Genomic DNA, 21,668 nt, shown 5'->3' with positions numbered 1-21,668 from the left:
TTATTTAATACGGTAGGTGAATTTCTAATGCTCATTTTCAGAAGAATGAATAGAGAGTTTAGTTTTGAAAATATTTCTTCGTGAGGAGAGGATCGGCGCACCTACGGTGCTCACGTCCTGAAGATTGATGAGCACTTAAAAGAAACGGAAGGAAAAAAACAGGAAGTCCAAGAGCTCTTGAATAGTTATACAAGTAGCTACCTCTAATAGGTTTTGTTGGGGGGGGGGGGGGCAAGTGCTTATTAGAACAGCATTGCAATTATTTGAGATCTCTAGACTTCAATAACTTCTCTATATAGATATATACTCGTCCGATGTACGATCGTCTGGGTCCTACCCCTCCCGCATAGAAATTTTCTGTTCAGGAAGTTGTACTTCGAACATCCGGTACGCCCACGCAGCCCGCGCTTGAGGCGAGTGGGCGAACTGTCGCGCGCGTGTTATTCCACAGAGTGAGGCAGCCATAGTTCCTTTCTGGAAGGCAAATGGTGTAATTTTTTTTCTTTCCTGACTTAGATCCTCCATAAGGAATCATGAGCGAAAAGTTAGTGAAAGACTTAAGCTACGAAGCTCATTTGAGAATGTCTATGCTTCTGCTACCGCCTAATACTGGCCGAGACTGGAAGACTTTAGCAGACAAGATGGGGTACTCTAATATAGAAATCAAGTATTTCGAATGCAGAAATGATCCTGTACTCGATTTAATAAGCGATTATGAAAGCAAAGGAAGGACCATCTCGGAACTAATGTCCTTTTTAGAAGAGATGGAGAGAAAAGATTTGATTGAAGACCTTCAAAAATTCATAGGTAAGGAACTTATGGAGGCTGACTTGTGAATATTTTGTAGTTCAATGTCCTTTTGGCTGATCGGTAAGCCGCTTTGTTTAACGAAGTAATCTATATAATTATTTAAACAACCGTTGTTGGTATTGTGCAGTCTGGGTATAAAGAGTATCTATCATTTATCATTTATAGCTTGCAGTAGTGATAGTCGATCATATCAACCATGTTATATTTTTGTGTCCGAATGTAGTGAAGTATAAAAGCTTATTATCTTGGCAATTCTGAGAAAGTAAGCTATCGTGAAATTAAATTACTGTTCAGGACGTTCAGGCGAAGAAACAACCGATTTTAAATCAATGTAACGATCACAGGTTGCGTTAGGGTCACTGCGTTAGTAAATTCCTGTTGAATTATGTCAGTATTTAGGTATGAGGAAGTTTCAAGTTATTGTTTTAATGATTCAGTTTTCTTGTTTGCCAAAACAAAATCAACAGCCGTGACTAATAATATAAATTTATTGTAGTTTTAGGTGAAAAATTAAATGTCAAATGTATTTATGAGTATGTTCTGGACTGCAGAGTGGAAATGAAATTGAGACTACACTATAACTACAGTCAACTCTCTCTTAATTATGGCACCTCTATAAGACAGCACCTAGGGGCGTTAACAAAACCCGGATCGGACCGGATCGGATCGGATCGGACCGGATTAACAAAACTCGGATCGGATCGGACCGGATTGACAAAACCTGGATCGGATCCAAAAAAAGTCGGATCACCGTAAATTCCCGCCAAAATCGTCACGTGATACCTAAAATCGAAGATGGCGAGAAAGGAAGTAAGTGGATGTTCGCTGTGTGTTGACCCTGCTGAAATGCCGAGTCCCGTTCCTAGAGTGCGAGGTGATAACAAGAAAATTGCGATAGCAGTGATTTCTCTCACTGCTGTTGTGTTTCACATGTAAGTGTGATCTTCGAACTCTTAGAAAGGTATAATACCAATTTGTATTTCTTCTAGTTTTAACATAAATACAACAGCCACATTCCACACATTCTCACAGCCTTCGAAGCACTTCGATTAAATTTAATATTTACCTTGTTACTCATTTTGAACGATCACAACGGCAGAAATTTATCGGCACTTACGGAATAATGCCAACACGTTTTGATCTAGAATTGAAGAACTTCAAGTTGGGAAGTTGGGAAGCCTGTGACTTCCATAAGGCTTAGCGGCCCTAGCGAGAGAGAAAAAAAAGGTCGCCATGTTTGTAACTGTCGTAAGGATTTTTGTATGTTTGCATGTTTACAAGCGGAATGCTCCAACACAATGTAAGTTCTTTCACTGAGACAACCCAGTTTGAAATTTACAGCATTGATTGTTCATTGTTCGTTATTTTTGTAACACTTTTCAGCGAATCGCCTGACATGATTACGTTTGGATCTGAGACCCTTCGGTGATCCTTGTGGTCTCGATTGAAATAAATAAAACAAATTCTGCGACAACAATAGGGAAGAGGTGTGATTTTGCTCAGTCAAGTAAGTTTTAACCGAAAATAAGCCACCCCTATAGTATTCAGTGCAGAACGAACACTTTAAAATATGAAGTATCGTTTAATGCTAGACTTTACCTTTGACATTGTTATATTTTACTACTCTTTAGCTGTCCGAACTTTTTTGGATTCCTGCTGCTTGTGGGTGTATATAGATCCCCACTGTCCATCATCAAATGTGTGTTTTACATGTTTATAAATAAACTCAACACAAGAATAACTTCAACAAGCTGGTGGTGTCTGCATAGAGCACTCTGCCATAAACCTACTCAGTCCTAATTTTCCATTACTAATGTGAACACATTAAATTGAAATTCGATGACCGTTTCATATTTGTGAAGCAATTGTGAACGCAGTTAAGGGGTGTTCCTATCTTCATTTATATAATAGTATGGACATGGTTAAGAGTTCTTGTTTGGTCTGCTTGCTTCAGCCAAGTTCACACTGGGAAAATGTTTGAAGAAAAAATGATAGCAACACACTTTGCATCTTGGCTGCTATTTGCTTTACACATTTTCTTGGGCTTACGTTAGCTTAACAAATGTGAACGGGGCTAAATGAAAGAACAACAACAAAAAGTTCGCGTAAATTTCACGGGAGGAGGTTGTTAGTGTGAATGAAAGGTTGCTTTCGACACTACAACTAAAAGTTACTCTGTCCAGAACCATCCAAGTTAAGTAATATCATGAGTATTCGAATTATGTGCGAATAATTCCAAACCCTCGGAGAAGTTCTTCATGTGTAGGCAGGAAACGAGCATGGTCGGTTGGCTTAAGCTCCAAATCCGTCAGCGGATTGAACTTTGGATTCTTTTCTTTAATACATTGCTCTCTTAGATGGTAATGCGTCGTACCGTAATGCACTTGTAGTTTGCCACCTTTCATAAATGACCGGTATTCTTTTGTTGTAGCCACAACGTCTTCTGGTGGTGGGGGAACCTGGCCAGGCACACGGAATGCTGAATTGCAGCCATAACATTGATATGCCCTGCTTTCAGACAGCCATCGGAGGGTGTACTTGCTGTGAGTCGCCGGAGCTGACTGCTGCCTTCCAAGGGATGTTACTGTAGCCGATGGAGTTGTCTTCGACCGCTTACGTACACGTCTTCCTTTACGACCCAGTGGACCAACATTCACGTCCAGGTTGCTAACGGTCGTAAGGTTCCGTTTTTTGGACATTGGCTGCTTGGAATAGAACTCTAAATACTCATGCAAAGTGTCCTCTCGCTCTGCAACTGCTATAGCGTGGGAACATATCTTCAGGGACTTCCAGTTTGCACATTCACACTCCACGCTGCCAGTGTTCTTGTTCATGACTACGTAATTAGGTCTCCCTTGCGAGAAGCTTGCTACTGAAAATGTTGGCTTTCCATCAGATGTCGGTGGTCCCCGCCAAACACTCTTGTTGTCTAAAAGCAGCCGTGCTTTATCAACCATTGCTTCACGTACGCCACTTGAAATCGTTTCCAATCGGGGATCATCGTCCAGGAGATCCAAACTGACAACACCAGTGTTCAGCAATTCCGCGTCACTTTCATTTCCCTCACCTGCACTTGGAGTAGAGTGGTCGGGTACAGTTTTAGTAATCCACCCAAATGATTCTGGGCCCTCTGCAGCATGAAGCTGCTCCATGCTTGCCTGGGTGAGTTTTTGAATATATCTGGTGCGCTCTTCTTGTGGTCTGGAGAGGAAATCTGGCACAACAAACTTCTGGAACTCTTCGCGAATTTCGTAATCTTCAGAAACTCCAGCAACTGCCTGGCAAAATTCTTCGTTCTCAGTATCCACAAGTCTTCGAACAGCTTCAATGGTACCGCTAAATCCCGATTGGGTGTGCTTCTTTACCGACTTGAGACGGTTGTTGTTGGACTCGGCATCATTAGTAAGAAAATGGGACGGAATATCACTGCCCTTTGTGATTGGTGGAAGTCTAGCTGCCTTGCGCACACTTGCGATCATTTTGGTCTTCATCATATCAGCCCTTGCGTCTACCCATTTAAAGACTCTTTCAGCACTATCACCTCTTTCTTTCCATTCCTCCCTTAGCGATTCAAGCTTCACGTCAAATTCCAATGGCGACTCGGCGTCCAGGAGTCCAGGCTGGTAAACACCGTCACCGTCGGCTTTGCCAAATACTTCGTCAGTGAATTCTCTTTGCATCCCTGCCATTCCGTACGAGGTCAATGCTTTCTTGAAGTTTTCTTGCAAGTGGCGAAAACACCGAAGGCTGCGATCCTGTGCATTTGGAAGCTTTTCTTCTATGGCATTGACCAATGCCAGTTCACCATCGGTCCCAGTAGAAAGCACTCCCTGCAGTTCGGGCTTCAAATCAATGAGAGTTTGAAGAAAACCACTGTACGTATTCTGATCTTTGCGATAGTGAATTAGTACAGGACCTAATCTTAAAGGATTCTTTCCCGTGCGTTTACGTTTCAGCAGAAGATCGCGGTACGAAATAGGTGTACATTCGTACGGTCCTAGACGAAAAGTGGGATCAATTTGCACAATGCAAAAGTCAATCTCCGATGTGCTGAACCTCGTCAAGCTTTTCAACTGATCGTCTGACGCGATGACTATTGTTGTGTTTTCCTTCTCAATGCTTACTTTTCGAACAAGAGGTTGTTTGTCAGTTTTCATTTTCAACAGAACTTCCAAGAGCTCATCCTGCTTTTCTCCTCCTTGAACATGAGAAGGTAACGAATCTTTCTGGAGCTGCTTGCGGTAATAGCCTTGCCGTGGTCCGCGTGGGAGGTCACTTAAACATCCAACCTTCATGACGCCACCAGACTCTTGGGTTGCCAGAGAAACTGCATCTTTAGGGCCCACCGAGGTCAACTTCTGGTCCAAGTTTCGCACTACTGATGGCTTTGTTCTTGTGTAGGGTACACCTTTATCGCCTTTGGAACTTTTGTGAGGCTTCATTCCAAATTGAACTTCTTCTTTTTCGTAGACGTACTGTACGCACGCCACGTTATTGACAATTGCACCATTTTGCTCTCTTACGTGCATGATTCTTCTGTGATACTTGTTGTCTTTTCCAACATTCCAGCTGTGATACAAACGCTCAAGTTGACAAATCTTCAGCTTGGACTTGGATGGTACAGCGTTTCGCTGACTGCTGATTATCTCCACCTTCAATTCACTTTGGTTGACATCATCTACTTCAACTGTTATTGTCCGTTTGCCACCATAAGTGTCATACTGTGGTAATCCGTCAGCTCTGAGGTCGTCAAGTGGAATGTATCTCAGATCGATGAGGAACACAGCGTTCATCTGAACTTGCTTTGGCGGTTCCCTGCATTTTACATCATCGTTGGTAGCATTAAACAGCATCTGAACCATCCCTTCCGTTGTGAAACTTCTCTTTCCTTTTGCAAAAATTGGAATGCTCTTGTTACCACTGTAAAGCTCTCCACACCCTTTTAAAGGACTTGCAATAGGAAGTTGATCATCTTCACTTGAGATACTATCAGAGTCCGATCTTCTCCTTTTTCCTTCCTTTTCAGGGCTACTGTCGCTTAGGACAGTCAAGTCCACATCGACTTTCTTTTCCGTCACAATCTTAAAAAAGGACAAGCCAACAAATCAGTAGTTGTTTGTACTTTGAGTAACAGTTAGGTTGGTGTTCGACTTCAACAAATAAGAAGTGCAATTTCATTTTATAGTGAACTCCTTTGTATTACTTGTCAACTTGACAGATGGAAACGCCTTTGCAAATATTGGAAAAGGTCCATAAAATCTTACAAAGGCATTGCACTATTGTGCATCGTACGCTGTTGCCATAGAAATACCTGTGGATATTTTTTTACTCAAATACACTTGGAAAACTAAATACGCTGTATGCATTTACCCAAAGTCCCAGGGGTACTCCCTAAAATGGACTATACGGCGAGACTCCGCGCGACAGTGGTACTTTTTCAGGCTGGAGGTATATAAAAGGTTAGGATTTTAGAAGTTGAAGTACAGAAAAGGGCAGGGAAAACTGTCATTGTGGAATTTAGAAGGCTCTTTAAAAATTTCTAACAGACGCACCTGAAGGCTAATTCATCCGAATATTTTAAGGAGTTACTAGAAAAGTAAATTTGTGTCTCTTTAAGTATATGAAAAGTTTTCCCTTTCCTGTCACAAAATAACATATTAAAAGGTTTGTAGTTTAGACTTCGGGGCAGACCTTCTCTGAATCAAACTTTGTTACCCCTTCCTCATCCCCCACCCTGGGTCTTAAGTACAAAACATGCGAAGACTGCAAAGTTACAATCTAACGTTAACTTGCAAAGGTAGCCAATCATAGGGCGATTGTTCCTTGCTATTGACTCATAGAAGCCATCAATATAATTTATGCTTACCATTATCGGTTCATTCTTTATTTGAAAACTGTCAGTTCTGTAGAAATAGAGAATAAATCCTTAATCCTTGAATTTGACAATTGTTATTTATTGGATGTACAATATTAACCCTTGTTATAAAGCACCTAAAGCAGAACACAATAGTTAACTAACAACAGCTTCTGCACACCAAGAGAAAAATGAAAAAGGCATCTCATAGACTACGACAAAAGGTGTTAAATTAAATGTTGACCTCAGGCCCAGAATGCCCACCAGTCACGGTTACGCACTGGTCACGCAATTCACCACACGCAGTTTTGTTTTCAAAGTGTATCATACGATAGGAAAAAAAATCAGTCATATCGAAATTTTCATGAAAAAAAATTCAATGCACAGTTCACAGCTGTGTAACCAAATCACGTTTCACAGGAAAAAAGCTATCTCACAACTCACCGGGAAAAAGCCTTTCACGATTTACGCAAAAACCCTTTACCACCATATAAACGTTCCAAAGATAAGTACAAATACCCAAAATAAAAAAAGACATAACTGGTTAAGACATAAACCAGTAACATAAACCAAACGTAAAGTAAAAAACTGATTTTTTTAATGCAAGTGAAAGTTGTAGTCAATAAAATAGAAGATCCAGAAAAATATGTTTACTTTAATAAAACAGGGTATTGCATTTCACAATGAATTTGCATATATCTTCGATTTTATTTCCTAAAGGAATAAACAAATTTTAATTATTAGCTTTTTATGGCAGTTCCAATTTTTTTTTTCTATTTAAGTGATAGGTGTTCCATTCACGTAAAATTAAAGACAGTTTTAATTCGAGAGTTTCCAACTTTCGTTACCGCAACTATAATATAAGCCGGCTAACTTATTAAAATACGCACACAAGAATCCGTAGCGGCAAACTCGATGACAATCCTTGAAGGGCAAAATTATCAATTTCATTCACATAAAGCTATTGCATCAAGTATAATAAAGTAACGATCATGTACTCATGAATAAATGATCCAGCCACTTTTAAGTTCATTTGGATAAGGTAAACACGGCTTCAGATACAGTTTCGCATGTGCATGCTACAATTTATAATCGCGACGGAACAACACATTGTATTCTCTAAATATAAACGTCCTCGGAAATTTTTTTTGCCCAAACTCGCACTTTTAAAAACTCTGACAACATGAAGATTGTGCCTAAAGTTCCAAATACATGTATGATAATCATTATCTAAAACAATTGGTCAACAACTCAAAATACTGTGCATCGAGCGTAGACCAGTTGCAGTGTTTCATTGATCATTGCTTTTTTATTATAATTTTTGTACAACTTAGTTTCGCATTTGGACGATGTGAACAGACATATGAACATTAATTTGTATCTCCAACATAACGTTTAAGCAGCTAGGGCGATAAGTTAACGCTCTAAGAATAGCCATAGTCTGTGGTTGATCGTTGTCTCAAGCTGTCAAGGTATCTGTTACAAATCATTGTTCGAATTACACACTCGACACTATAAATTGGAAAATACTATTGGTTACTGCTCAATATAAATTCAAATAAACAACAATAAAGACTGGCGATAAATTATCCTACCAAAGCTACTAAAGGCGATACCGGAGCGAGATATTGACATTGACCACTTTGACAACATCAGTGGAACATGCATCGATAGGCCAGAACAATTATTTGCTATCATACCTTTCTCGTTCGAAAACCCGCTTCCTTGATCTTTCAATCTAGTAGTAGAATGCGTAGGCGTAGGTTCAATGAATTATACCTTCTTACTAAGATAACACTGACAAAATAATAAACTATAAAACACACAGCGAACATTCACTTACTTCCTTCCTCGCCATCTTCGATTTAGGTATCACGTGACGATTTTGGCGGGAATTTACGTTGACCCGCTTTTTTTTCGATCCGATCCAGGTTTTGTTAATCCGGTCCGAACCGATCCGGGTTTTGTCAATCCGGTCGGATCCGATCCGAGTTTTGATAATCCGGTCCGATCCGATCCGATCCGGTCCGATCCGGGTTTTGTTAACGCCCGACACCTAGCATTGATTCCCTCCCTGCCGTTTTTCAGTCATTTTGCTATAACTTATAAACTCCCTATAAGATGGACACCTCTTTAAAGCCCTGGCCAAACGGTAATGCAAGTGGACGCAGGTATTCACAAGTTAAACTTGCGTAAAGACTTGCGTTGGGTAGCCAAACAGACTTGCAAGTTGTCAAAAAAGCCATTTTAATGCTACGTACTGCATCATGTGCCGTTGACTTGCATGTAAATTTGATCTTGACCAAATTAAGCCAAAGTCATCGCAAGTAAATGCAAGTGCACGCAAGTCCTGGCCAAACAGACACACAAGTGAATGCAAATTAAAAACTTGCATCTATTTGCGTCTCCATTTGGCCAGGCCTTTAGACGGACCGTTGAAGCTGGTCCCATCAGGATCTGTTTTAGAGAGAGTTGACTGTATAAAATTTATATACTGAAGATAGGGCTCTTATCTTTCATATCTTCACCGATTTGCTATTTCGCCATTTTGTGTTTTAAACACACCCCTGTAAATATAGGTGGAATAAAAAACAATCTGACTTTATAAAATGGAATAAAAAATAATAATTTCTTATTATTTCAGTGGCAACTCCTACACCAGAAGAACTGAAGCTAGAATGGGAGATGCGTCAAACCGAAGCAGGTAAGTATCCATGGCAACTATACATGCATACATGTTTGTAGTATTAAGCCATTCTTCTCCTGAGAAGTTAAATGAGTTAGAATCCATTTGGATAAGTAAGTTGCGCACTAGTGAGCCTGATGGCCTTAATAGGGTTGATCCATGTGCATTACGCACCGGCGTTACTTAAGTTTATAAATATCTAGACACACCCTATCTGTACTGTAATATCATGTTACTGGTTGTTGCCATTTCATATGTTACTACACTGAAGAAGACCGTTAAGGTCGAAAGGCCTATGTAGTTTATTAAAATCGTAGCTGTATGGCAATACACAATTTGTTCTTTTTAGTATATTTGAACTATACATGCTAGCAGGGTCCCACCCTTAATTGCCTGTGACGAACATGGGCCTTTGTTTCACTTCTGACATATCAACTTAAGCCAAAAAAGGCATCACTTATGCTCAAGCTCTGCAAGAGGAAGAGATTTTATCAATGATGCCTACATGATGAATGGCTTAATTGAGCTTGAAATACAAGCAAAAAGGCTAAGAACTTTGAGAGAAAAATTAGAAACCCTGGAATTTGGAAATTACTTAAGTGATGAACTGGAGACATAAAAGATTGTCGTGTCACATGCTTTCATCGTTGCCAGTGTTAACCACCAAATTTTTAAATGTAAAAGAATGATTATATACAGGTACAGGGTTGACTAAAATATTGATAATGTGGTAGTTCTCTTTTTTTTTTCAGCTGAAAACAATGAAGGTAGAACAAGTAAGTATTTCATTTTACAATTTACAAATGTGACCCTATTTGGGAAAACCGGGCTTAACGAAAATAGCGTTGTAACGTATTATCAATGCATTTACAATGCTTTGATAATGCATTTACAACGCGTTGATAATGCATTTACAACGCATTGGAAATAATTCTCAACGCATTCACAATGTTATTCAGTCCGTTGTGAAAACGTTGGAAATGTTCGAAAACGTTTAGTAACGAATAAAAGATGTTCTTGACGCGTTGGCTGCTTTTTCCAACGTTAAAATGGGAATGTTTCGCAAAAGGTTGAAATACTGGAAAATATTTCGCTCTGTTTCAATAAAGACGTCAAAATTCGGCATCAGAGAGAATTTGATTTTATTTAACTAAGAGAATATAAAAAGGTTTTTTTAAGAACTGCAAGCATAAAGAACCAAGACCACGAAAATAATAACTATGTTTCGCTCCCGAAATGACATTCTGCGCCGTGCGTGACTTGTTGGATGATAATGTTATAAGTTTATCCCAGCACTAATTCCTCGCGAAGCGAGGCCGAAGGCCGAGCGTAGCGGGGCGTATAATTTTGTTCCTCAAAGGGCTCAGGCGGGATGAAATCTCGTGTGGAGTTTACGGTCATATATATATATTTATTTGTGAGCTTGGTGTGTGGCGGAAATGACGTCACACGGCCGCCGCGCGCTGGTGGCCTAATGGTAAGGCGTCGGACTTGAAATCAGATCTTCGGGACTAAGGCCGGGGGTTCGAATCCGGCTAGGTTTTTTTTTTCTCCTTTTGTGGGTTCGAATCCTGAGCTTTTCATTTTTCTCGTTTTTTTTTGGGATTAAAATAACACTGATTTCCACATGATACTCCCTCGACGCCTATAATAATTCAGGCTATAAACCTTCGGGCGGGCGGAGGGTTCGAATCCTCCTGCCGTTCGTTCTTCTTCTTTTTTTAATGCCCTCAAATAAATGTCCAAAATGCGACTATCCAATAATTTGTCGATGATTTTGAAAATAGCCTGCGCTTCCCAACGCTTTATACCTCTTTACGAACCAGAAAGCGCCGCCATCTTCAAAGCGGAGTAGACCCTGGGAACGAGGGTGTCGCGGGCATGCCCGTTACTAGGCAACAATAACAAATCACCGGTTAAAACCGGTTATCACTCATTTTTACAACACCGTCACCCCCCCCCCCCCCCCAAACCCAGAGCTTCGCGAGGCCCTGCGAGTCACGTATTACTAGTTAATATTTGATCAAGTGTAACTTTTTTACTCGGCAAAGGCATTTAAGAGATTTTTATGAGACATAAAGTCTTCTGTTTAAAGTTTTCTGCGTTTGTAAACTGGATGAACGGTTTACAAATCTTTTCACAAAAATCTGAAAAAGAATTTATACGAGGCAGACACGGCAGACAATGTAGCGCCGCATGACTGTTTACCCGTCGCTAAAAAAATTAAAGTTTGCGCCTTTTATTTTTGTGCTGTTTTATTGCAACGGCCAGCGAAGCGAAGCTTTTATTGATAACTTAACAGCAGACGGGTTTAATCGGCACCAGTAATGGAGAGTTGTGGCCACGGAATAAAATATGTTTATCTTTAGTACTTGTTGCGTGCATGCGGTTATGGATGAGATCGAATGTCATTTGAAACTTCAGACATGCAGCATGATTTCATTCAACGCCGCTTCGAAGTTTATTATACATTTATAGCGTTTCGCAAAATTACAGGAATAGTCCGTGTATTTGATGAGTTTCTTCTCCAAATTCAAAGCGAAATTAATGATGCAAGTGGCTCAGAAAAAACTGAAAAATTATTTTATCCTCTCTTGTTTATACGAAGCAGACACGGCAGACAATGTAGCGCCGCATGACTGTTTACCCGTCGCTAAAAAATAAGATTTGCGTCTTTTATTTTTATGCTGTTTTATTGCAACGGCCAGCGAAGCAAAGCTTTTATTGATAACTTAACAGCAGACGGGTTTAATCGGCACCAGTAACAGAGAGTTGTGGTCGCCGAATAAAATATATTTATCTTCAGAACTTGTTGCGTGCATGCGATTATAGAAGAGATCGAATGTCATTTGAAACTCAGACATGCAGCATGATTTCATTCAACGCCGCTTCGAAGTTTATTATACATTTATAGCGTTTCGCAAAATTACAGGAATAGTCCGTGTATTTGATGAGTTTCTTCTCCAAATTCAAAGCGAAATTAATGATGCAAGTGGCTTTATAATATGCTGTAGAGAATTTCGAAAACTGGCACAACAGTCCCCCGGGAATAGTACCGTAAATGATTCTAAATGCTCGGTGATTTCGTTTTCGAATGTTTCAAAACACGTTAAAAATATTTTAAAACGCATTTCGTTTTCGCTTCAAAACGATTTTCTTCAACGCATTACCATATTCAATGCATTGAAAGTGTTTTTCGACGCGTTTTCAATGCATTGAAAATGTTCTTCAACGCATTTTCAACGCGTTGAAAATGCATTGCCAACGGAAAAACGGCACAACGCTATTTTCGTTAAGCCTGCTTTTCCCAAATAGGGTCACAAATAAGGAAAGGTAAAGTCCTTGTCGAGTCTAGCAGTCCAAACAACCTGGTGTTTAATTGTGGTTTCTGTTGTGTAAAGCAACTAGAAGTATTGCTATTTCCCCCTGGACGGGATTCTAGAAAGGGACACTGTTGATACTCCTAGCTAGTTGCTTCATGCTTTGGTGTTATGTGCTGGCATCACATAAGCCATCTAGACTTGAAGGTAGACCTCTCCTTAAAATTATCATACCAAGTTAAATTTGACAAGGATTAATCAGACAATGGACATACAGGGGCGATAAGGAACACCAATAAACCACATAGTTTTGGGGGGTTTTGAAGAATACCTGGATGGGATGCTAGACAAGTCCATTGCATCAGCATTTAATTGGCCCATATTCATTGATACATTTGGGTGGAGAGAGGCCTTGCTCTATTAGTATCTTAACATAATGTCATTGTTGTTTTTTGGAGAGAGGCACTGTTAAAGTAAAGTGTCCTGTCCAAGAACATAGAACATGAAGTGAATAAAATGATCTTTGCAGTGTACAAGCAATTTTAGCAGTTGCTCTTTTCTGGCCTGAAAAATTTTTTTATGGCAACAATGGAATTTGAACCCATGATCTCCTAGATAAGTGTGCATTACTTTACCAACTGAGCTATGAAGCCTTGATATGTTTGGAGCTGATCAATAGCAAGTTCTAATTTCCCACATATGGTGTACACTACAAAAAGCAATTCCTTAAATTGATATTTGAGTCTCTTAGTTCCTCCCTTTCCAACCAGTAGTAATAAATGGGTACCAACAAAATTAATTTAATTGTCAATTAAGCATAAACAGTGATGGACAAGGGAGTAAAGGGAAACTGTTGATACTGCTAGTTGCTTTATGATTTGGAGTTCTGATAAGCCATCTTGACTTGAAGGCAGACATTACCTTAACTTTATCATTTCATTTGACAAGGATTAAAAAATCATCAAAACCATCATCATTATTTTCTGCTTTTGTAGCAAAAAGCAACAAGGAGTATTATTGCTATTCCTGGATGGGAATGGAGGCAAGGTGGCCTAATGGTTAGTGTGCTGGACTCCAGATTGAGTAATCTTGGTTTGAGCCCTGGCTGGGGTCACTGCATTGTGTTTTTGGGCAACACACTTTTAATTACTCCTATTTACTTCATGCTATGAAACTGAGATGAGCTCGGGCCTGACGTGAGATTAGACTGCATTGTCTGAGAAAAAATGAGAACACAGCCACCAGCCAGGGTTAGACTTGAAACTTTCAATAAATAGCCAATTAAGGCATAAGTCATTATGAGGTAGGTAGGTAAAGTCTGAATACAAGCCTAGCTAGTGGCCCATCAGGCTAGAGCTTATCCTGGTTTCAGTAGCATAAAGTGACTCGGAGTAATTCTACTCCCCCTTTGATGGGATGCTAGTCCATCGTAGGATCCCCCCCCAGCATTGCAGTGGGACACGTCGTGACCCTTACATAACGAAGCATTACATAGTCACGTAACCGGTCGAAACCGGTTATCAGGGAGCACATGTAGTCGAGCAGTCAGCCATGTTGTCGAATCTAGTACGTTCGCTGATCGTTGAATAAAGGCCTTTGTGTTTAGTGTGAGCAACGACTCTTCCGTCTACAAAGTGGTGGAAAACCCGAGGCTTCAAATATGCCAGCTACTATCGAAGAACTTCAAGGAGTCGTTTCCGGTTTAAGCCAAGTTGTCAAGGGACTTGTTGGCGCAATTCAAGCCGTTCACACTGCACAAACCACTGCGGCCGCTGCTTCACAAGCTCACCCGCCTGAACATCAAGCTGTTTTTTCTCCAACCTTGCGCCTACCGACGCTCCAGTCAGGATACGAAAGTACAAGATGACATCGGCAATTTCCTAGATCGTTTTCAAGAGCAAACTTCTCAGTTTCCTGTCACTGTACGTCTATCGCTGCTCGAACAACAGTGTATCGGCGAGTGGCCACGTTCAGTGTTGTCGTTTTGCCGTGGTACAGAGGGTTTTGCTGAGAAACCGCCGGAGGAACAGTTAAAATTGTATCTCACAAGTCTACGAAAAGAATTCCAAGAACCTACCGACTCCAAATGCCGCCGTTTGGCTTCTGAATTGAGTGCAATGAAACAAGATCCCTCGGAATCTGTCGACGAATTCGCTTTCAAGTACAAGAATATCCTTCACCAACTCGACCCTTTTGGCTACCAAAGTCCAACCCCTCGTCCTCGTCGTGGTAGCTGGTAACAGGAAAGTAGGGGATTGCCGTCCAGGGCGAAGTATGGTGGAGGATTCGTTCCTCCGGGCCGCTACGGTAGCCATGAAGGCCTGCACGGAACCCTGAAAACCCCTGGCTAACGGGGCTCTGGTGAAGTTTGAAGGGCTAATCACCCATCAAATGGATATTAATGATTACAGAAACCATGGGAAACATGCACAAAATCACATCTGTCTTTGGAGGAGAGAATGCCCCTTCGGGGGCTAGTATGACGCACCGCTGTGAAAGCCAAAGGGAAGCAGCGATGCCGACCCCTCTCCTTACCCCGAAGACAACCACACTATTTGGCACGTGGAACGTCAGGACCATGTACGAAGCAGGTAAAGCTGCTCAGATTGCTGCTGAGATGACCACTTACAACTTGTCAATCTTGGGCCTTTGCGAGACAAGATGGATCGAGTCAGGCTGCATAAAGCTGTCAACAGGGCAGACTGTCCTATACTCAGGTCACGAGGATGCAAATGCTCCCCACACAGAGGGTGTTGGATTTATGCTGACTCCACAAACTGCGAAGTCACTCATAGGATGGAACCCAGTATCATCCAGGATAATAACAGCAAGGTTTCACACTAAGATCGGAAAAGCCACCTTCATTCAGTGCTACGCGCCGACAAACGAAGCTGATGATGAGGCAAAGACTGACTTCTATGAGAGGCTGCAAGGTGTCATAGACAGAATAGCTAGAAAGGACTTGATAGTGTTGCTCGGGGATTTTAACGCAAAGGTGGGGAGCAACAATACAAGTTTTGAGACAGTTATGGGAAAGCAAGGTCTTGGTGAAATGAATGAGAACGGAGAGCTGTTTGCTGACTTTTGCTCCTTCAACAAGCTTGTCATCGGCGGAAGCGTTTTTCCGCACAAGAGGGTACACAAGGCGACTTGGGTCTCTCCAGACGGCAGAACTGAGAACCAGATTGACCATATCTGCATATCATCTAAGTTCAGAAGGTCATTGCTTGATGTTAGAGCAAAGAGAGGGGCCGATGTTGCTTCAGACCACCACCTTCTTGTAGGCAAATGCCGTTTGAAGCTGAAGAGCTATAACACTGGCATGCAGAAAATAAGCCATAAGTACAACATCAGGATGCTGAAGGATGATGAGATAAAGAACAGATTCCAACTCACCATCTCCAACAAGTACCAAGTGTTGGCAAGCCTTCAAGAAAATGAAGAGCATCGGGAGGAAAGGGAGAACCAAAGCACAGTCAACGAAATGTGGCAGGCCATGAAAAATGCATGGAAGGAGACGTGTGAGGAAACGCTGGGAAGAGAGCGCAAACAGCATAAGACCTTTTTGAGTCTAGACACCCTGAAGAAGATAGAAGCCAGGAAGAAGGTGAAGGAGACGTTGAATCACAGCAGAACACGAGCTAAGAAAGCAGAAGCTCGCATCAGATACTCGGAAGTCAACAAGGAAGTTAAACGTAGCATCAGAAACGACCGAAGGAACTTTGTGGAAGACCTCGCGCGACAGGCAGAGGAGGCATCAGGCAGAGGCGATGCAAAAGAGATATATTCCATCACAAGGAAACTGGCAGGTGATAGAGAAATCCCGGAAAGACCTGTCAGAGACAAGAGCGGAGAGTTGCTCACTGACCAAGAAGAACAGCGAAAAAGGTGGGCAGATCATTTCAAAGAACTACTCAATAGACCTCCGCCAAGCGAGCTGCCTGACATACAACCAGCCAACACACCTTTGCAGGTCAGCGAGAGTAAGCCAAGTGAAGCAGAGATCAAGAGAGCCATCAGACAACTGAAGAATGGAAAAGCAGCTGGTCCCGATGGCATACCATCAGAAGTCATCAAGGCAGATCTAAACACCTCGACCAAAATGCTGTATGAACTGTTTGGCAAGATCTGGGAAACGAACGAGATACCAGATGATTGGAAAGAAGGCTACCTAATCAAACTTCCAAAGAAGGGAGATCTGAAGGAATGTAAGAACTGGAGAGGAATCATGCTGCTGTCAACGGCCGGAAAAGTACTGAATAGGATAATTCTGGAGAGGTTGAAAGTAGAGGTGGACAAACGGTTGAGAGAAGAACAGGCTGGGTTCAGGAAAGATAGGTCATGCACAGATCAAATTGCTACCCTGAGGATCATCTTGGAACAGTCTTTAGAGTGGAACTCTCCTGTTTATGCGACCTTTGTGGACTATGAGAAGGCATTCGATAGCGTTGATAGGGAAGTGTTGTGGAAGCTGCTACGCCACTATGGCATCCCAGAGAAATACATCACTCTTATACAGAAGACCTATGAGAAGTGCACCTGTAGAGTCATCCACAACGGAGTTCTTTCAGAACTGTTTGAGATGCTCACTGGAGTGCGCCAGGGTTGCTTGCTGTCGCCCTTCTTGTTCCTGCTTGTCATCGATTGGATAATGCGGAGGACGACAGAAAAACATCAGGATGGCATACAGTGGACACTCACGACCCGGTTAGAAGATCTTGACTTCGCCGACGACATTGCCCTTCTTTCACATAACCACAGGAGCATGCAATCCAAGCTAACAAGACTGGCAAAGATCTCAATGCAGACGGGCCTTAGGATCAGCAAATCCAAGACGAAGGTGATGAGGGTTAACACCAAGAATGCAGATAGGATAGAACTAGATGAGGATGAAATCGACGAGGTGGAGGACTTTGCGTACCTTGGAAGTAACATCAGCAAGGACGGTGGATCTGATCAGGACATACGAGTGAGGATCGGAAAGGCAAGAACTGCATTCACCATCTTGACACCTGTTTGGAGATCAAAAGTGATTTCCAGAAAGACCAAACTACGGTTATTTAATACCAACGTAAAGTCAGTCCTCCTTTACGGCTCTGAAACGTGGAGAGTAACAAAAGCGAACTCCGCCAAACTGCAGACCTTTATCAACAAATGCCTGAGATCCATCATGGGCATCCACTGGCCAGAGGTCATAACAAATGAAGAGCTTTGGACAACAACTGAGCAGGAAAGGATCAACATCCAGATAAGAAGGCGAAAGTGGGGTTGGATTGGGCACACCCTCAGGAAAACAAACTGCAATGTCACCAAGCAGGCACTGAGATGGAACCCACAGGGGAAGAGGAGCCGAGGCCGTCCCAGAAACAGCTGGAGGAGGACGGTTGATGACGAGGTGAGCAAAGCAGGCTACACCTGGAGGCAGATTGAAAGGCTAGCCCAAAACAGAACACGATGGCGAGCAGTGGTTTTCGTGGACCTATGCTCCATGGGGAGCGAAAGGGTTTAAGTCAAGTAAGTCAACTCGAAAAACTGGGTGAGAGTCTCCACAAATCCTGTCCAACTTATGTTACTTCGCAGTTTATCTCCAAGCTACAACCGCATATCGCTCGTCCTTTGGTTCTCCAAGCCCAGAACGTAGCAGAGCTCGAAAAAGCCATCGAAGCCGCTCAATGAATCGAACATTCATTCATCACTTCTGCGAATGAATCGCCTACGCCTTCACAACAAGATTAGCCGTCGACAGTATTCCAGGAAACCCCACAGCGTTCTGCCTTAGTCAGCACTCCTGAGCAATTTCAAAACAATCTGCCATCTCAGCAACAACGATCCTGTTGGATTTGCGGTCACACCCAACACTCGGCTCGAGACTGTCCTCAGCGACCAGCCAAGAAGAATAAGAAACCTCCAGAAATATGCCGCAACTTTAACAGGCTTCTTTCTGCGAATTGTGAGCAAGCAAACAACAAGTGTTCAGCTGGAAGACTTCATAAATGTTCTCAGTGTCACAAATGGGGATGTAAAGCTCTTCGCCACAAGAACTTGCCAACCCAATCTCTAATGGCGGGAATCCACCCTCGAACAAACCCACGGATAGTGAACTACCTCCTTCCGGTTCCACTCAAGAACAGACCGTTTTTGGCTTACCCGCTGTTGCTAACCCTGGGGGAACACTCAAAGAGCGCCATATCCTCTGGACTCCCGTTGTCTCCGCTGGAAAGAAACTTCCTCTACCCCTCGACAGTTGCTGCTCGGTGTCTCTTGTTAGTCGTTCCCATGCTGATCATGTTGCGTTTAAATGTCCACAGTTGAAGTATCAGTCACTTGATAAACCAGTTGCTGTCTCCGTTGCTGACGCAAAGTCTCAGCTGCACGCCATTGGCACAATGGAAATTCCAATACAGTGGAATAATGGCAAAGAAACCACATTTCAGATGTTAGTCGTTCCTGGTCTTTCCTGGCCCATTCTTTTTGGAGAAAATCACTTGCACTCTACACAGGCCTTGGTGGATCACGCTGCCCCGAGCATCCACTTTCGACATCCCAGCATGTCCTTCAAAATCACCTGTTCCCTCCAGAATCCGCTCACAGAAGCATCGCCTCAAGGTACCAACCCTCATGCTGGTGTCACCTGTTTACTCACAGGAGCTCCATTCCCAGGCCATTCAACTGGAACTTCCAAACTAAATCGTGGACTGAACTTTGTCTCTGTTTACCTTACGCTTGGTACTTCACTCATGGCACTCTCACACTCAGATTTATGGGTTCACGGTCAAGAAATTCAGCCCGGTGTTAGAGTTTTGAGTGGTCCATTTCACTTAAGTGCTGCCAATGATCAACTTCTTCCTACTCGTTCCTGTCATTCTGTAATCTGACATCAACTTCACCTGAAACCATTCCGGAACAGCTTGTCCCTGACCTTCAGTCTCTGTATACCACCACCCTTGCAGTTGAGTGCAAACGTAAACAATCAGATATTCCACAGAATGTTATTCTCGGATGTGTTCAGCCAATCCAGGATGAAGACTCAAAAGTTTATGAAGATGCAGCAGAAAACACTGCAAACATTCTAGCAGACAGCTGGATGTGTTGTGCCAATGGACAAGCAGCCTTAACACCAACTGATGTACAGCCTCCTTACAGTACACCCATCACTTCGAGTCAGACTTTCAAAATATCTGAACAGCAGAAAGAATTAGCAGCAGCAGGACTTGACTCCTCCATTCTCTCTCCCTTTACTGAGAACTTGGCAGAGTTCAATGAACATGACAGTGAATTTGTTCCCTCCACAACTACACCACTGGATCCTAACTCAGAGGAGTATCATCAAGCTCTAGTAAAGGCATTGGCACTTGCTTCCCCGAAGTATGCGCATGTGGATCAAAGCATTCTTTACGAACTTGAACAGCTTCTGCGTAAGTATCCCACCGCATTTCTACTTCCTGGTTCTCCCCTGACCAAGATACATGGCTTTGAACATCACATTGACGCAGAAGATGCTCTGCCAGTCTACAAGCATCCCTATCGCAAAAGTCCAGAAGAGCTTCTTGCTGTCCGAAATGAAATACAGCGCATGCTCAAGATGAAAATTATTCAGCCAAGCAAATCTGAATGGGGAGCACCTTGTATCCTCGTACGTAAACCACCTGAAAATGGCATTCAGCAACCACCGCGCTTTGTTGTTGACTATCGAGGACTAAACAGTGTCACTCATGGTGATGGCTATCCCATTCCTTCAATTGCTAGTGTCCTTGATTCAATTTCTTTGGGAAAAGTCTTCGGTCACTGTGACCTTGCTAGCGGATACTGGCAAATTCCTCTTCACTCACAAGATCGCCACAAAAGTGCTTTTTGTACTCATGTTGGACTTTACGAATTCTTACGGTTACCATTTGGATTAAAAACAGCTCCTAACACTTTCCAAAGGATTCTTAACACCGTCTTCGCAGATTATTTACATCAGTGGTTAACAGTGTATGTCGATGACATAATCATGTGGGCACAGACACACCATGATGCTCTTCGTTGCTATGAACTGCTGTTTGCTCGAGCTGTTAAAGTGGGCATACAGTTCAAACCTACCAAATGCACCTTCTTTGCCAAGGAACTTCAAGTCTTAGGACACACCATTACTGAACATGGGAGAAAACCAAATTCAAAGGGTGTGGAAGCAATTTCTAGCATGGAACCACCTTCAAATACCACTAGCCTTAAGAGGTTTTTGGGTCTCTGCAACTTTTTTCGTGACTACATTCCTAACATGCCTTCTCGCACCCAGCACCTTCGTCAGCTTCTAAAAAAGGACACTCCCTTTCAGTGGACACCTGATCACACCAAGGAATTTGAGGACTTAAAGGGTGCAGTCACTAGCCCAAATGTCATGTTGCTTCATCCAGACGGGAATTCTCCATTTGAACTGCATGTTGATGCTAGTAAACTTGGTTGTGGAGCTATGCTTGCACAGTGGAAAGATAATCAGCTCCGTCCTGTCAGATTTGCTTTAAGAGCCTTCAGTCCTGCAGAATCTCGCTGGCACACCTTGCAGCAAGAGCTGTTTGCTGTAAAGTGGGGCCTAGAACATTTTCGTCCTTACATTCTTGGCCGACGAATCAAAGTCATCACTGATCATGCAAATCTCAAATGGCTTACCTCCTTGGCACCTCAGCAAGCTAAACTAGCACGTTGGTGTATGTCTATGGCAGAATTTGATTTCTTTATCGAACACCGTCCTGGCATAACAAACACTGTCCCAGATGCTTTGAGTCGTCAACCTATGCCCGACTTACCTGTTGTTGAGGACTTGTATGCTCCAGAAGAGGGTGTTACCTCTTTTCTCCTACTTACACTGTCTGCAGATGTTCTGCACCATACACCTTCCCTGGTATCTGAAACTGTTAATGGAACTTTTGCTTATTTACGCCATGTTTGCCTTTTAACTAACATCACAAGTCACCCTGCGACATCAGAGCGAATCGAACCTGAGACCTCAAAGGAAGCT

The 21,668-nt window shown here is 42.4% G+C and overlaps 1 protein-coding gene across 2 annotated transcripts in view; it reads left to right on the top strand.

Moving 5' to 3' along the window:
* Positions 1–345: 345 nt before the first annotated feature.
* The window catches only part of LOC144661084 (uncharacterized), a 34,088-nt gene continuing 12,765 nt past the window's right edge, over positions 346–21,668 (top strand). For both annotated transcript variants that reach the window (XM_078521791.1, XM_078521792.1), the window contains exons 1-3: positions 346–807; positions 9,309–9,368; positions 10,103–10,126. In XM_078521791.1, coding sequence (XP_078377917.1) covers positions 534–807; positions 9,309–9,368; positions 10,103–10,126 — 358 coding nt within the window. In that variant the 5' untranslated portion in view covers positions 346–533. The remainder of the gene's footprint in view (positions 808–9,308; positions 9,369–10,102; positions 10,127–21,668) is intronic.

This window comes from Oculina patagonica, chromosome 7, assembly GCF_052425735.1.
Source record: "Oculina patagonica isolate OP01 chromosome 7, crgOcupat, whole genome shotgun sequence".
Lineage (NCBI taxonomy): Eukaryota > Metazoa > Cnidaria > Anthozoa > Scleractinia > Oculinidae > Oculina > Oculina patagonica.
The sequence above is the reverse complement of the archived record's forward strand: the minus strand, read 5'-3'. Positions and strand labels throughout refer to the sequence as shown.